This window comes from Branchiostoma floridae, chromosome 3, assembly GCF_000003815.2.
Source record: "Branchiostoma floridae strain S238N-H82 chromosome 3, Bfl_VNyyK, whole genome shotgun sequence".
NCBI lineage: Eukaryota > Metazoa > Chordata > Leptocardii > Amphioxiformes > Branchiostomatidae > Branchiostoma > Branchiostoma floridae.
In genome coordinates, this window is record NC_049981.1 from 13875815 (window position 1) to 13893766 (window position 17952).

General features: G+C 40.7%; 2 protein-coding genes across 2 annotated transcripts; one reads left to right on the forward strand and one right to left on the reverse strand.

Moving 5' to 3' along the window:
* Window positions 1–5190: 5190 nt before the first annotated feature.
* LOC118412217 (cartilage intermediate layer protein 1-like) lies at window positions 5191–13614 on the reverse strand. Its single transcript, XM_035814938.1, has 8 exons — window positions 13176–13614; window positions 10220–10234; window positions 9658–9834; window positions 8919–9043; window positions 8413–8602; window positions 7713–7818; window positions 7278–7441; window positions 5191–6873 (listed from the first exon to the last, which is right to left on the reverse strand). The coding sequence occupies exons 1-8, from the start codon at window positions 13423–13425 to the stop codon at window positions 6494–6496; spliced, it is 1407 nt and encodes a 468-aa protein (XP_035670831.1). The 5' UTR covers window positions 13426–13614; the 3' UTR covers window positions 5191–6493.
* A 375-nt stretch (window positions 13615–13989) lies between these two features.
* LOC118411512 (centrin-3) lies at window positions 13990–17112 on the forward strand. The gene is made up of 5 exons (XM_035813818.1): window positions 13990–14161; window positions 14891–15026; window positions 15228–15342; window positions 15651–15842; window positions 16065–17112. The coding sequence occupies exons 1-5, from the start codon at window positions 14145–14147 to the stop codon at window positions 16106–16108; spliced, it is 504 nt and encodes a 167-aa protein (XP_035669711.1). The 5' UTR covers window positions 13990–14144; the 3' UTR covers window positions 16109–17112.
* The last annotated feature ends 840 nt before the right edge of the window (window positions 17113–17952 follow it).

The following is a 17952-nucleotide window of genomic DNA, read 5'->3' on the forward strand; positions in this document are numbered from 1 at the left end:
GAGAAGTGCGGGCCTGAGCACGAACAGATGCCGGGAAGTCGTGTTGGCTGTATGCGCAGTCCGGTATGTGCGGGGCATGAATGCCGAGACTCCGCGGTGGCATTACTGGTGTGCTGCGGGTGGCGACCGACTGAAGATGCAGGGTGTGGTCTGTCTGGGGACGTTGCCAGCGTTGCCTTGCTGCGCTCCGTGGCCTCCCCGCTCTGCTGCACGTTCATGACGGGTGTGACGGGCTCCTGACCTTGAGTCTCCATGAGAGTAGTGTGTTCTAGAAAAGGGCCAGTTCTAATGCTTAAGTCTGATTGGGAACATGATGTAAGGCTGGAATCATTGCCGAATTCTGATTGGGGACTAGAAGTAAAGCTAGAGTGATTGTCAAAGTGAAGAACGTCTGACTGCATCACCTAACTCAGCGTTCAAGTCTGTAGTAAACGACCCGTAAGCTAGTCATGCCCTCGCTGCCGCGTAGGCGTCGCGTTCAGCTTTGTCGGCGTAGGGGCAATCTTGAGGTGTGTGTTGCAGAGGAACATCGGGTCGAAACTTGTGGCAGTACTTGCACACGTGCTTCGCGTTGGTGCCAGACGGGCCAAGGTGGTCAGATGCATATGTGCACGTCCCCTGCTGGTAACCTGCACAGGGTGCCCCAGTGTTGTTCGCCTTGCCCTTTACCTTGACTGTGGGCGAGACGTCATCGTCGTCCGTCGGTCGGCGCAGGTAGTCACGCTTAAGATCTCTCACCAGTGCTACTGTATGTGGGGAGTCGAGGTCCAGCAATGCGTGTTCTGCACGACGTAACATGGTGCGGTAGAAGTTTCGAATGCCCTTGAATGTGTAATGTGGAATGTCCAGCATTATGCCCTGCAGAATCTGGGCTCTGTTGTGGCTCTCACGCGGATCAGTGTCTTTACTGAGGATAATGGCCAGTTCGCCAGCCATGAACTGGTCCCATGTCAATTGGTCGTGTTCCAGCTTGGATGACGCCGAAAATACGTATTCATGGGGCCAACTGACCTCACGTTTCACTTTATCGTGAGATTTGCGAGACAACCCGCTACGAAGCCGTCGCTTACCTCGGTAAGTCTTGTCATCATCGTCCGACGGTGAAGAGTAGTCCCGCTGCCGCCTGGGTCTCCTGCTGTTATCGCCGTCGAGGTCCCAGCCGAACGTGTCGCCGGGCGGTGGCTGCCTCGGCTGAGCCCGGGCTCGCTCGGCTGACGTGAAAGGATCCTGGAGATAGTTCATGGAACGTATGTCTCGCAGGGACGGGTAGCCGCGGTTGTGCTTGTACTCGTCTGTATGCGCTGGACGCCTAGAGGGATTCTTCCGAGGAGCCCCCCTCCCATCGTGACCGAATTCTCGCGAGAAGGTGCGTGGGTCTGCGTCTCGCGAGAAGACGCGTGGGACTGACGTCATCCGCACGCGGGAGTTGCGAGGAACGTCGTCCTGACGTATGTCCCCGGTTTGGGGAGGGGGGCTGCGCTGAGTTTTCTTGGGTTTCGTTTGTTGGTCGTGCTCCCGGAGGCGTGCCTCGTTTAACTGGATCCTCTCAATACTCCTCGATACCTCAGCTAGTTGGTGGTCGATCTCGTCCTCCAGCTCGTCCATCGGCGTAGAGAGAGAACTGACGACCGGTGAAGGACAATCCCGATGTGAAGCGTGGTCCGGCCATTCGTAGCGGTCATCGAGCTGGTAGTCGCCGAAGCGCACGGGAGGCCTTGTCTTCCTCTTACCGGCGCCTAGCATCGTGAAGGTTGGACTTAGGGGCTTAACGTACTGGGAACCGGGTGTATGAGGTTACCCCCGCCGAAAAAACGAAAGAAAACCCGGAAAATGCCGGCAGTGACTAGGATGTCTGACTTGACGGTGGCTCTCCTCAGCCCAGGCTGCTGTGATTGGCCAAGGAGAGTCATGTGACCGTGCGTGGTGAAATTCCCCGCTACCTCGCCAGATGGCGCGGTACCCCCATTACCTACAACACATGTATACACAGAAGGACTGCTTGTCTATTACTTAGCCAACACGAAGGAACTGACAGAAGTTTTCACATTTTGTAAACATGCTAGCATTCAGGAAGAAAATGCAATCAAATTTTCTTGTTGGCAACATGTGGATGATTTTTGGCTTTGTTTCCATAAACTACTACTACTAGTAATCCCTACTGGTGGTATTGGTGGTGGGGAATTATAGATCCTACAATTAAACACGCTTAGGTATCAGTTCGAACATGCATTTGGTGTGATCAAAGATCAATCATTATTTGAACAAGAAAGTCAGGTCTGGACCTGTACCTAAACCCGTGTACCTCTACCTAGAATTTGTTTAGTTAGACAACTTACACAGCTCCATCCATAAAGTCCCCTTATATATAAACCCTCTCCCTATCCTATACACCCATAAAGTGCCCTACCTAGTCCCTATTACCCATACAGTGCCCTACCTAGTTACTATCATCTGTAACTTAATTAGTTAACCAATAACTAATCCCAAAAATGAATTTTGAGCCCTCATGTCCTATTGCAAGGATGCCCTAACTGGTCCCAATAGTATGGATGCACTACATGGTCCCAATAGTATGGATGCCCTACCTGTTCCCTATCACATATGGATGCCCTACCTGGTCATTATCACATGCACATCACTTGTTGTAGTCATGAAGTTTCCTTCCACCTTTTTTGACCTGGTGTTATCAAGTACTAGTAATCTGTATGTCTTGGAATGAACTCACTGTAGATCTGTAAGTAATGTCAGAAACCATAAAGGCATAAATTAGACAATAAAGTAATAGTGATAGACACCACTAAATTAAATATATCAGAAAGCTGGCTTATCATGGTCAGCATTCCAATGTAGAAGGTGTTTGTAGCATCTGATCATTTCCAAAATCATATAGAGTTGCTGGAGTACCTGCATTTTTGGCGTATAACTTGCAGCAGAGAGACCTGTACTAGTACTTAAGTTTCACTCGCCAACAAATGATATTTCTCAACAAGTATTCAACTTCTGACATGGTCATGCAGTGGATAATTTATGATTTCTGGTGCTATTGATTTTAACAACAGTTACTCATTGACAAAACAAAACAGCACAATATAAACAAACAGGGATGATATGCTCTACTCTATTCTACATTGTTTAACTCTACTCTACATTGTTTAATCTGTTTAATAAGTGATATAGTATCTGAATTTGATAACTTTTATCACAATTCTCCGGTTCTGTACAACATGAAAGAACAATATTGTAAATCCTGGAAGCTGAAGGTTAACCTGAAAAAGTTATTGTATTTACAAAGGGAGGACAATTATGGAAAGATTGTTGTTTTTTGTTTGATAACAATGATTTAGAAACAGTAGCATCTTATTGTTAATCTTGTTGTTGTATCCTCAGCGGGCACATTCAAAGTCAACAGCAAATACTTAACAGCAAGGGATTGAAAGCTTTATTTGGAATTAGACAATCATTAGACAAAGCAGACGCACCATTATCAGTTAAAAACAAACTCTTCAAGTGTGGTTACCCTTTAATTTGGCAAGCCCCTCAATCAAAAGATTCAAACATATCCCACTTAATTTCTGCAATTCACCAGCGTATGAAGGATATATATTTCCAGAATTTCCTAACCAACATTCATAATGAAAATAAAGGTCTAAGTGCGAAAACCAAACTCCGAACGTACAGACTACTCAAGTCCTCATACAATGAAGAGCAGTATTTGAAAATTACAAACAATCGGCTCAGAATTACCATTATTGCTAAAGTAAGAATCAGTTGCCACAAACTGCAAATTGAATCAGGAAGGCACAACCGTACTCCTCTATAACAAAGAGTCTGCCAATTTTGTACTTCAAACATGGTAGAAGATGAAGTGCACTTCACTGTTGTATTTTTACACACGAGTTAGCACTGACAAGTTTATATTCCTCATGCATTTTGACAAACCGACCATAACTAAACCCACAGTCCTACATTTTCACCATTACCAAGAAGCGAGAAGCCAAACTTCTGTGTTAGACTAGGTCTGTGAAATTTTCACTTTGGGTACCTACTGGCTGCAAAATACACCCGATATCATTATTATAACATAATACAACCAATATTATTATTATTATCATAACTTTATATATATATACACATGTTTTGACTTGTTGTGACCTGTACTTAGCTTGGTTGGGCAAAACTGTGCAATAAAGGTCTTCATTTTCTTCTCATAACCAAGTCATGTTTTATATGTCTACAAGTGAAGTACAACCATTCTGACCATGCACCACACAAATTATTCCCAAGGTAGATGTCATCATAAAACTGTTGGTCAGCAAGGCAAATAATTCATAGACCCAAGTGCACACTGAGTCAGTTCCTATTATCATGGTGTATTCTGTTGTAAACAAGGAGGTTATACAACGTGATGTAAAGACTAAGATTAACTTATGCATTTTTATCAAGGTTCCAGTTCTACTAAAAACTTGAAGAGGGATTTCGTAATTAATCACATGTAGCGACATTGAAAAAAAGTGCCGTCCCTCCTTCACATAAACGATGAGTAAATTCAAGGTATGAAGCTATTACAAATGTGTCATCAATATGTTTCGTGGAACTTCATCGTGTCCATAATATTTTGGTAACAGTTATCGTCATAATTTTTTTTTATAAGCCACAACTCTACAAAAACCTCGAAGCCGTTTGAGCAGAATAACGCAATGCACGGCAACGTTAACTTTTCAAAACTACACTAACGTCATAGAATTTCGGCCAGTAACATCTGTGTGGTAATAAAATCGAGCATGATGTTTGGATTAGATGTTGACAATCTCTTTACAAACCTACTGTTTCGCTGAGAAATTACGCAAAAGTCAGGAAAACACAGTCCTCGACAACATCCAGCGGCGGCCATTTTGGCTGAATAATTGTAACCCCGAAGTGCCAGAATAAGCCAATCAGAGCCAGCTTTGCCACCCGCCGGTCCACCAATCAGGCGCTAGCGCCTGTTCAATTTGTAGCGAGAGGCGTGTGATTTAGATCTCGGCCCCCCCCCCCCTCTCTCTCTTGTCTATCGTAAGGATATAGCGTAAGGATGACAGTAAGATAATCTGCGACTGTACATGTGTGGTCTAGAAGCACAATTGCAAACCACTTGACAATAACACAAGACTTACACCAGGTATACCAGAAATAACACACACCAGTGTCCCATTTACAAGTGAAAACGCACATATATTTATTGCATTAGCAAATAACTTTTGTAAATGATGGTTGTCAACATGTTTTGCCGTGTACACGACGGCAAAGTACCTTCGTATACCAAAACACAAACATAGCAAAAAAGGGACACCAACTTGAATGCAAACTTACACTTCAGACTTAATTACCCAGTGAAACAGGATACAGACATAGTACGCGACATAATGTAGCGTCGCGTTCCTACAGTTTAGGTAAGAGGACAGTAGTATTGCGTATATACATGCAAAGTCAGTAGAACAACATACACTGAAGTAGTGCAATACGATAGAATATGAAGAAAATTTTCCTTCACTTCGTTTATGGGACAGAGAAAGATTGTATGTAAATCTGAAAGATGAGATTAACATATCTATATGTAGCATAAAAAAAGCCAGTGACTCAAGATCTAAAAGACACAGTCAACCTATTCGAGCATTGTTGTACTTATTTGCAATTTACCACATGTTCGTGCGTATAGCTGTGTTTCGGAATTTCATAACCGCGTGTAGAAAGAAAATTATTGCATCTGTTCATTCATTGCACAGTTTCACTGATTATCGTTGAACGGATTGAAGAAGTGAACGAATGACAGCACAAAGATAGGCTAGTAGTAATTAAGAAGTTATACAATCTTGATAGAAGAATGAGCATAATGTATAAAAAAAACAATAATAACTCAATGCTATTGTAAGATCTCATAGGGAAATTCAGACAAAATTATTTGAAACTATGTTCCATTACGAATATGCTACAACCATACAAAAGGTGACAAAAGTTCTGAATAAAGGATATCCAGATTTCAACAAAAAAATACACGTTATTACAATGTATCATCGTCAGCTACATAGAGTTGATGTTGTCTCATGTCTATTCTGAAAACGTAACATTTTTTCTATCTATTACTTTTCTTTACCATTGAATTTATTTCTTAACCTACTCAACAGGACTTGAAATGTCATAACAAAGCAAATACAGCCAAACACGTCCACATGTCATACATCTTACATGGTTTTGTCACAACAGGCTACCGTCAACAACAGCACAAACACGACGGAAATAATGGTTGAACAACTCATAGTGCCGACAAAATGATTAAACTCTCACTTACTTGCTGAAAGATGATTATGTTACCTAGACTTTAGTTAGAAGTTAGGGGCCTTCAACTTTGACCTCACGCATGCCCAGTTTACAATGTGTACTGGTTAATTGTGAGGGAAAACTCGAGCTGGAGATTATCTATTGATGTTCAGGTAGTTAAGAGCCTGCCAGTCCTGCCTCATCCTACGTTATTGATTGGGTTGAAAGTAGTCGAAGCGGGAACTGTTGGAATGAAAGTGTCGTCACATTTCTTACACCCACAGGCGGTCGTTATAGGGTAGTCAATGGGCGATAAAGTACCCGGTATGAAGGGGCATAACAACCTCTTGGTACTGGTGGCCACGGGCCCGCAGCAGTACTCCAGCGGGTCCTGGCAGGAGCCGGGGTTGGTGTAGTTGTACGCGCTCCAGACGATGCACGGCACGATGGTACCGTTAGCGCACACGCCGATGTTGATCTCACTGATGAACTTGTTGCCCTGTTCCGGGTCCTGACATGGCACGGGCAGCTGGACGTACGACACGTTAGGCACGGTGTTACAGAACTCCGTACCGTTCGCTGGAGAAGGAGAGGGAAAAACAACCACGTTAGATTTTCAGGCTGACGTCACCGCGATAAGTCACGTGACAGAAGATAGTGGGTCATTATCCCTTAACTCTGATGGTTGAAGGGTCGGTCAAAAGTGTTGTAGATGTATATAACTTTGTGTTAAAAAGAACATATTGATTGGAATAACAGATGGCTACATTTTAAAACTCAGGGAATACTAGTATTGTTGAGAAGTAAAAGACAGAGCTTTGGTGTGTGCAGTCAACAAATCCTGCAGGTTTCTTCTTCTGAAGTTGTCGAGTCTACACTCCTACCCATTTTGATATCTGGCAGCTTGAGTTTGCCCTTTTTTGTTTAGTCCGCAGGATTCTATACCATTTCTGCTGCCACTCGGTTGCAACGGTTATACTTACGATGGATAGTAAGGGTGGTGATGTTGGAGGTGGACTCTCCAGCAGGTGTTCTCGTCAGACAGCTGTAGTCTCCCGCGTCCTCTCGCGTGATGTTGTAAATCTCGAGCTCGTTGGTGTTGTTGTAGCCCCACTTCTCCGAGTCGAGGAGCACGTCATCTTTGTACCTGTAAAGGCACGGTTGAAAGCCGTGTATTTGAGAACAGCAGAAAATACCTGCAACACTACATGAAAAGACCATGTGACAAATGAAAAGCAAATCATATGCCATGGGTGATGTATACATAGAAAGAAGAGACAGAAAGAAGGGAAGAGAGACATACAGACAGACAGATAGACATAGAGAAGAGTACGTGAATTAGATAATATTTGGATGCATGAAAGATCGGGAGAAGGATAGAAAAGTGAAAGGAATGGAACAAAGATTTCTTTACCCACCATTCGAAGTAGTCGGGTTCAGGGGTGCCCACTGCCCGACAGCACATGACGACGGACTGCCCCTCGTACCGCAGCTTGTGCAGAGGCTCCAGAAAATACGGCTCCTCTGTAGAGAACAAAAACAAGATGCACAATTTATACTCGCATCTTAAGTTTCGTAGCAAACGTAATGCCGTGATTGTACATGGAATGCTGTGCTCGGAATTCTTATACTAAATATCCAAGATTGTTTCACCGGGAACATCGACATGAGATATCACGTATAACGTCAGCTCCCTAAATATGCAGGGAAGCATTTTAGGATAGGCGTTAAATCCATAGAAAAATGGCGTACTTTGAATTATGTCATGGGTATGCTGAGCATGGTTGTAGACACAATTTTCTTTTTTCCACAGGAAGAAAATGGAGAGTCACTGAAGGGGGAAGGGGCACAAGCCTTGCTCATCAAAATAAACAATCAACAAGAAAATAGAGATTCACTGAAGGGGCACAAGCCTTGCTCATCAAAATAAACAATCAACAAGAAAATGGAGAGTAACTGAAGGGGGAAGGGGCACAAACCTTGCTCATCAAAATATTAAACAATCAACATAAATTCTAGACTTTAGCTTGAGAAGCGGACCTCATTATGCCTCTTATTCGAACTCTATGCTATATTACGCTATGCTATGCTTAGAAGCCCAGGAAAGAGGCTGCCTACCGTACGGGTCTATCCGTGCCACGAGTTGCGTGGCCGTCTCGTTCATGCGAGCAGGCTGGACGTACTTCGGCATGTACTCGTCCCGCTCCAGCCGCACCGTGTTCTCACCGTTAGCGCAGATACCGTAGATCACGAATTGTCCCGTTCTGTTACTCAGCCCCAGGATCTGTACCGAGTCTCCCAAGTACACCTATATATGAGGGACACACAGACATTCTCAACGTTAAAGGAATGCCCTGTCCTTGGTACTGAAAAGGGGGTCACTAGGCTATGGGGTTGTCATGCTTAAGTACAGTTTTTTTTGTGACACACAATGGTGTGTCAAAGTTCACCTAAACCAAAAAAAATGTCACGGACTTGATATACGAACATGACAGCCCGCTATATATGAATGACTGACAGTTTGATTTGTCCATCTCAACTGTAGTGTAAGGAAAGTTGCTGTTGCTTGGTGTTTTATGTGTCTAACTATGATGCATTTAGCTTCATCAATACGACTGACCCACCTTGACGAACTGCACGGGATCTCGCGTGACTTCATCGTACACCCAGCCCAGCATCACGTGACCCTTGCAGGTGCAGGCTGTGCAGTTCTCGTTCAGAGACCCCACGTCGCATATTCTCGCACAATCTAGGAGGGGAACACTTGGTCAACACTAAAATCATTTCAAAGGGCTCTCTAGGCATACGGGAACAAATAGAGACGTGATAATGGGCATCAGACGTTCTGAACGTAATGATTTTATCAAAAATAGCAAGCGGTAAATCTTAACGACTGGGCTCGATCACATTTGTTGTAGAATTTCATCACATGACTTAAGTTCCGTCAGGCTATGATTGAGAACGACCATCGACAAAGATCTAGGATAGCATTTTTCGTCACAAGACAGCTGCATTTTGCAAGGCATATGACATCAACTCTCAAAATTCCGCCTGGTGCCATAACGTCAATACCACCACATCAAAAACATTATCATAATAGAGGCATTGATATTTTGAACAATGTCATCAACACTTAAATATCTAGAAGTGTATAGACCTTAGGATTACTAATGATGTATTGGTACATCCAGCTGGGTACATCTCTTTAAATCACTTCAATTCGGGTCTTTTAGGTATTTTCATGTCATGTGGCGGAATTATGAGTGTTAATGTTACACATGACTATCCACGACTATCCAGACTATCAATTTACGATCGTGCCACGACCGTGCGAGGAATGTAATCAGTCCTATATGTAATCACCTGGGCAGTCCAAAGCCGCACTACACGGTTTATTCTCTATGGACTCGCCGAAGCACAACGGTTGGTCATTGGGGTGTGCATGCGGGTTCTCACACTCCCGTGTGCGCTTCTGCACCCCGCGGCCGCAAGTGGCACTGCAGACGGACCACAGGCCCCACTCACTCCACGTGCCGTTTACTGGAGTGGGAGAGATATCAAGACATGCATGTGGTCTATACAACATACAACATGTAGTGCAAAAAAAAAACACAATTCATTTCTTGGTCATCCATATTTTTGTGTCAAAGAAGCATTTAGGAACCTGGCAGGCTCCAATGATTTAGCATATATATGGTCGTATTTATTAATGAAATCAAACCAGTCCGAAATGAAAAAGTTGTCCTACAATGCGTCACTTACAGTTAACTAATAGACTTAAACAGTGAATCAGGCAAATAGCACTTATGAGAAAAAAACTGTTTTGTTTTAATGATACAATTTAGGTTCAAACGGCTGATAGTAACGTTACTGTTAACTATACCAGATTCAGATATTGAAAATAAATGAAAAGGGCAATACTCACTTCCGATGTGTTTCTCTGAAAATAAATAAGAGAAAAGAAATTATTTAGGCTGCAGCTGTTACAACTTAGATATTACGTTAATATTTGACATTTTAGTATTCAACGATGCAACAAATATCTGTTGTAGGGAGGTCAGCGATATATAGTACAGGTCATCACCATACCAAAGCTATGTTACCGTTTGAAACTGAAATATGCGTAATTGATAAATCTTGTATTCATGTGTAAATAACATGTAACGTTATGTACAAACAACGCAGAATGTAATGTATTGTGTTAAATGCAATACAATACTACGAAAAGACGTCGAACGCAATTCAGACCTTAAGGCTTTTTCATCAATAAATCATTCGATTGGTTACTTGATTGATTGACTATAATTGATTGACGTCTATGGCTATTACATGACGTACTATGCTGCGAAGCGACAGTTCGCACAACAACCACTTTCTAATCAAAGTACAGAAGTTTTTACTTCCAATGTTCCTTTTATATATTTTCACAACACACCTGGTCAAATCTTAACAATTGTCCCTTTCTTAATGGTCGCCCTGACCAGAGAAACCTATCCCCTGACGTAATGCTTCAAATTTAATGTGGAGTGCATAGCAAGCGTGGGTTCATGTATGAATGTCTCATTAATATTCCAGTCCTTAAAAGCCTTCAGCCATGACTCAGACTTAGTCCATTCAATAGAAGTTAAATATTAACCATGCGCATTCAGAGACTCCACGGGTGTTGTTTGTGTGCGATTTTTCAACCCACGGTGTATACATGGTATACGTACCTGGCACAGGTCGTTACAAATCTATGATTCATCTGTTTACATGGTGATTTCACATTTTATCTTTATCACTTTGATTACAGCGAATTTTAGTAGTAAAATTGCACACATATCTTTTACGGTCGACATGAACCAAAAGGTTAGTATAGGCCTAACCATATGTAAGACAGAAATTAAGGATAAGGATACGACATTTTGCAATGAAGTGGAAAACTATACAATTACAATCTTCAGTACAACACCGTGTGCATGTCTCGATATACTGCTGTGTTTGCGGGTGGCTGTTAGTATTGTAAACGGTTTAATGTTCACGAGTTGGGCGATACGAATTTCGTGGTGGATATAAAAGACAGATTTGCAAAGTTGCCTTTGAAGGACAATAGAGTGAAAAGTGTGACAGAGTTCAGTGCAATCACATACACGGGACTGACCTACCATATGTTAGCTCTAAGTCTACATCTTCACTAGCTCTGTTACCGTGCTTTAGTGCCCACTAACTGAAGCGTCGATGAAAACAAACGAAGCCGACCCAGTGATTCAGTCATGAGCTGGCATGAAGAAAACAAACTCAACAAGCCTGACATATCGTGACCTCCAAGACCCCCATACCTTCAACACGCTCATATGCAGTAATACTATACAACACAGACACCTCTAGATCCTTCAAATAAAGTACGCGTACGAATCCATTTGTTATCACTGTGACTGAACTCATCGTTGTGCTATGGATATCAACGTGACCCATATATTTGATCCTTTCTATCTTGACCAAAGAAAAGTATTTTTATTCAAGAAATAAAAGTCATGTCATACACATTTTCCAGATTGCCATTGAAAATATGGCAGAAATTGTGCAGATATCTGGATCCAGAATAATGCAATATAAAGCAACTACTTTGTAGCTGCAGCACTTCAGTATCCGCACCATTTGCCTTTGCAATTGACCTTTGTTTACAACACAAGTCACAATGCTAACAAGTTATAACGGTAAGATAACGTTGGACCGGTTCAAACTGTAACCTCTATAAAAATTACAATTATATTTTTTACTGAATGGACATTGGCCATAACGCAATTCTTATTTTCTCCCAAGACATCGAAATGAAAAAAAAAGAAAGACCAAAGTTTTAGCTGGAATTCATAACTTCTTTTGAAAAGTGTCATTTGGAACTGCGTGTATTCAGATAAACGTTACAGTGACCTAAAATGGCTGAAATGGATAGTACGACTTTCAATCCAATTGGTTCAACTCTTCCGTGTCATTTCAGGTTCAGCAAAACTAAAAATGCGCAAAAGGATGGGTCAAACGCATTTTTACAATCAACTATTGCAACATAGCACCATCCGAGTTTTAACTACATTAATAGTCTCATTAGATAGATACCTATATAGTCGGACCATAGATTTCTACCTACGTTTACGTCTATTACTAGTTTATATAAATGTAATCATGTTTACTAAATTGAATTTCGCCCACAGTGATATACAAACGCCAGTTGAATAATTAGAATTCTTCATGCTCATGATACACGCATATCATATTTCCTACTGATACCGCGACTCGAGCTCAGTTTCCTACATTTACCTAGCTATCATTGGCAATGATTGCTGAAATATTTCTGAAACATTTTATGAAGCAAACAACACCATTTCGAACGCCGATGTTGACATACGCCATTGTACAAGGGTAAACCAGTCGCCATTGTAACAAAAACTTCCCTTTTTTCGTTCTATCTACAATGAGTTGAACCGTAGTGGCCTAGAAACCCAAGCTCTGGTAAGACTAGGCAATAGAAACGGCCGATTCATATCATGCGCATCAAATCTTGTATGACGACATTATAATCTTACTACTGAAAGCCACATAGCTGTTATCAGTAAGTCACAAACGGTCCTATTTTCGATACAATGAGGCTTACAAGATTTATAGACGACTTTAAAAGCACGTCAACAATAAACATAACGGCATGAATAGCAACAGACAAAGTCTTCCTTAACCCGTGAAAATAAAAGGGAGTGGAGCAATTGCAACTTGCTTTCTAACTGAACCCTGAAATAGTCTATTTTACAGCTCGTTGTACTAGTACTATGGACAGTTTTGAATTTTGAACCCCCGTATGGCGCCAAAATTTGTCATGTGTGAGTAGGTAAAGAATAATATGAAGAGCTTACCTAGTTGTGGTTCCACTGCCATTTTGAACACCACGAAATAGCCGACACAGGCAAGGCCTCCCAGTAGCGCCAAGACGAAGATAGTGGTAACACATGGGCACAAGATGCCACGTTTTTTCCTCTCTCGGTGATCTCTGGGTTCGTAGCGGAAATCGTCGATTCCCATACTGCTGACGGTCCGGTTGTGGTCATCGTCGAAAAACGACTTGATCCCCGCCCCATCTTTGTAAGACGACCCCGCTTCGCTCATCTTCCAAACCTTTACAAGAAAATTTTCTCTCAAAATATCCGAATAACGTCTTGCTCAAACGGTATTTCGAGACTGGACTCTGTCTGGGTTTGAAACAAACGGTAAAAAAGATGGCCGACTGGTCTGTTTGCCCGGTTTAAGTTGCAGATGGTTACAGTTTAACCAGCCGACACTATTTGAACTGTGATGTAAGGTGGGGCGACTGGACGGTACGTCATTTTGTTTACCTGTAGGGGTTAGCCAGGTGTCAACAAACCCCAGGGTTTGTTTTGCGGATTAGGGTGCTAAGACTTTCGAAATATGTTTTTATTTCACCTTCGTCATCTCACGTTTCTATACAAAACACTTGAAATTGTTAAGTACCTTAAAACAGTTAAGGTTTGTAAAGTTACGAATTCAACGTTTATGCAGAAATCAATCATTACAAATCATTCAAGTTCAAACGGATTTGGGATATAGAAGTAATTTAATAGCATGTTCTTCATTATTCTTTTGAACGTATATCGAGAATTGTAAAATATCCAAAAAATGTTTTAGTTTTACACGCGTATTTATGAGGAACAGGTGACATTGGGAAGTTTACTTATGCGCATGGCATGACGGGAGTTTTTATGGGCATGCGTATTAGATACCTAACCGCCATCTTTGATTTGGCCAGTTTTGATGTTTGTATTTTTTCCGTCCAAAGTTTTTCTTCGTACAGCTGTTTGACGTGAGCCATGAGTCTGTCTTTGAGGTGAGAGGAACTTGAGATATTGTCAATTTGAGATATCCAAAACAATGTACTAAAACTGTGTGTTTTGGGGGTGAAAATTCGAGATAGTTTTGACGAGGCGATATAAATTTTGGGGAGGGGGGTAGCAAACAAGTGGCGGTTTGTAGATAATTGTTTATTCTCGAAAAATAATGGCACAGAAGATTTGTATAGGACGTAATCAAATTTTGATAACGTTAATTTGAAAAAAAAAATCGTGTTCCTAGTTTTGATGATGAAAGGCATTGCGTAAGTAACACAACAAGTTTGGGGTTTGTCTTTTCGCTTTGTCTAGCACTAGCACTAGCACTAGCAGTCTACTCAAGAAGCTTGGTCTACTGAGGTAGCCTGTCTCACAGTGTCTGTCCCAATTTGCAATTTATACTACAGCCAGCAGTGCTAAATTGTACAAACTTAGTGCAGATACTGGTGACTGGACAGTTACCAAAGCTTAGTTTAAGTAAGATACAGTCTGGACTGAAGTGTGCCATCTCTGCCTTGTCATCTAGATGTTTTGCTTGTACAGAGATTTTCCAACAAAGAATTTGTTTGTATGCCTACTAGTATAAGATGTCATTTTCTAAACTACTAAGTATATAGCTAGTCATCATGTTGAATAGTATAGGTGTCATGTCCTCATTATTTTGGTGGACAGGAAGCATGAAAATATTAAAGACATAAACAGTATCTGACTTGTTTGTCCTACTCTAGATCTGACTTCGGTATGGACAAGTCCAAACGTCGGAAGCGCCGAGAACTGACAGAAGAACAGAAACAGGAAATTAAGGAGGCCTTCGAGCTGTTTGACACTGACAAGGATCATGCCATTGATTACCATGAACTCAAGGTAATGTTGTAATTTCTACCTTCAATATTTATTATAACTTGCGTAGTACACAAAAATAGCCTAAAATGCAAATCAGCTAACACAAAAATTGGTAAAAATCTTCAGATATCCTGATTTAGTAATCACAAGCTTTAAATGTAACTGTGTAAGTGGAATCTATTTTGTAAACCAATCAATTTTGCATACCGTTTTCCCAATCAGGTGGCCATGCGTGCTCTGGGATTTGACGTCAAGAAAGCTGATGTGCTGAAGATTCTACGGGACTACGATAGGGAAGCCACGGGGAAAATTTCTTATGAAGACTTCTCGGAAGTCAGTAAGTAAAAACATCTATATCTAGCCAGATGATGGAAAAATATAGTAAAAAGTAAAAGATCTAATTAAAATGTTATTTTCAAACAGGTGACTTGCCCAGTGGCAGTTGATTCTTACTAATTTCTTGTTGATTTCTAACAAGAAGATTTTTTCTAATGCCCAGTTGATTTTGTATAATATCCTGTTGATTTCTGATGATATCTTACAACATTGATTTCTATTAACACCCTAATGATTTTCTGATAACACCCTGATGATTTCTGATAAGTCCCTGATAATTTCCAATAACACCCTGATGATTTCTCCCAGTGACAGACATGATGCTAGACCGTGACCCCAGGGAAGAGGTGATGAAGGCATTCCGTTTGTTCGACGATGATGACTCCGGGAAGATCAGCTTGCGGAACCTGCGCCGAGTGGCGCGGGAACTCGGCGAGAACATGACAGACGAGGAGCTGAGGGCCATGATCGACGAGTTTGACAAGGATGGAGACGGTGAAAGTGAGTCACAACCTTTATTTTACTGATGTTATGATACAATTTTCATCCTGATATTGATAATGTTTTTCCAGTCAGGTACAGAATTGAGCATTTCCCTCACTTGTGAAAAACTAAGAGAATGGCCACCTCTTCATAAAACATGGACCTGACATTTACAGCATTTACAATATGTTGTAACATGAATACTTTTGATACTTATCTCTCTCTCTCTTTCTTTTACAGTCAATGAGGAGGAGTTCCATGCCATCATGACGGGAGACACGTAAAGCATTCTCAAACAAGCCAAATATTACAACCACCATCAATCTGTTCTGTCATTTAGATTATAGTCTTGCTATATACTTTTAACACTCAAAACTCAGACATCATATTTATTCTGGTATCCTCTCATTCAGCAAGATGTATATAGGCTGTATTTGCTGTACCTCTTCAATAGGAAAACATATGTTTTTCTGTCACAACTTGATTTACCATGTTTTTCTGTCCATATTCCTACAAAATCACACCTTGCATCAAAAAGGTGATGGCTGTGTCATGGGTCATGATTGTAGACCCCTACCTTTAACCCTGTGAAGATTTACATTGAGAAGTGTTTGATTTTTTTAAAAAGATGTACAAACTTAATACACATGTCTGAGTTGTAAACTATTATCCCAGGGGCTATTTCATCTAGATGTCTCAAGAATTGTAAGGAAAATATTTGAAATCTAATAATTTAGGTGGAGAACAATTCTGAATTTCATACATAGAAGGGTTACAAAGAGCATAAAAAATGTTCCTTACCAGCTTTTTCATGAGACTTCTAAATGGAGCAACCCTATATTAATCAGTTAGTAGATTTTGATAAAAAAATATGTGATGTTCATGTATGATAGGCTAGTAACTCTGCTATTTAATCTTTTCTAATCTAAATTGTAGTCTTTTCATTCAATCTATATTAGTTATAGATATCAGATCAAGTAGTGAGGGTTAATTATATTCTCTATCTATAGTTTATTGATGGATATTTTTTCTTCCCCTCATGAGTTGTATGGGGTTTTCAGAGGGTTTCTCTCTTTTGTTTGTCTCGTGATGCACTGCACATGTATACTATTTTGTAGTTTACAGTCACAAGTACCACTCAGTGAGGAAAATAGGAAGTGTCCTCTATTTTTTGTTATTTTTGATACAAATGTAGATGACATTTAAAGGTTCACTCTACATACCTTTTCGCCACTTTGCAGCTTTCTTCTAAAATATGATCAACAGCATGAAAAATATTGTCAACAAATGCCAAACCTGTCATTAGTTACCACTTAAAAAATGGTCGCAGTCACAAGTGGTCAACATAGACAGGATATTTTAGTCTTGGGTAAATGAAGTAAGTTACCTAATAGGGGACCACTAAAATATGGCCACAATAGCAAGGTGTTCTTATGCAGAGATGGTCACTAGTAGTATAGGTTTGACTATATTTCATCATACTATACAAGTCGCTTGCACATTTTGAGGTACATGTAGTATGTTTGTAAGCTAAACTCTTACGGTTTACATCATGTACATACCTTTGTATGGTAGACAATAAATGAATAGTACAGTTTGCAGTTTGTTTCCCATGCAATGAACAGAAATAGTATAGTTAAGGTATTAGTAGTAGTATAGTAGTCAATATTCACAAATAATTGCCTTGCACAAAACATTCAAAATTCTCATAGTGTAGCTTTTTATACATTTTTCTTCTCAGCAACTTTGTTACCACTAACTAACACAAAAAAATAAATTCTTCGATGTGCTGTACCAATGGTCTTGTTTTGATTATTTTTTTAAACGTAGATGGTTGTAGTAGAGAAGAGAAAGATTGGCAAAGTGCCAGTACTTCATGCTTATGGATAAAGGTGATTATTGTGTCTGCATTTTTTCATCCTAGGCTTTTCAGCCAAACTAGCCATAACAGAACTGGTTGTGGAGAATGTCTATCTATGACACAAGTAGTTCTATGCAGAGCTTGGATAAATAAGGTTTTCTACAAGCCAAAAATGGTTAGGCTTATGTTTACTAGACTTTGAAATTGTATTTGACATACACTTGTACACTACCAATTGTTTTTCACATATAAATCCACTAAAACATG

Bases quoted from the DNA above. Each gene is read 5' to 3' on its own strand.
- LOC118412217 (XM_035814938.1), bottom strand. From the start codon at position 13,425: ATGAGCGAAGCGGGGTCGTCTTACAAAGATGGGGCGGGGATCAAGTCG. The intron at 7,819-8,412 runs GTAGGCAGCCTC...TGTTCTCTACAG, and splicing joins GGCACGGATAGACCCGTACG to AGGAGCCGTATTTTCTGGAG. The intron at 6,874-7,277 runs GTAAGTATAACC...CTCCTTCTCCAG, and splicing joins CACCACCCTTACTATCCATC to CGAACGGTACGGAGTTCTGT.
- LOC118411512 (XM_035813818.1), top strand. The intron at 15,027-15,227 runs GTAATGTTGTAA...TTTCCCAATCAG, and splicing joins TTGATTACCATGAACTCAAG to GTGGCCATGCGTGCTCTGGG. The intron at 15,343-15,650 runs GTAAGTAAAAAC...GATTTCTCCCAG, and splicing joins TGAAGACTTCTCGGAAGTCA to TGACAGACATGATGCTAGAC.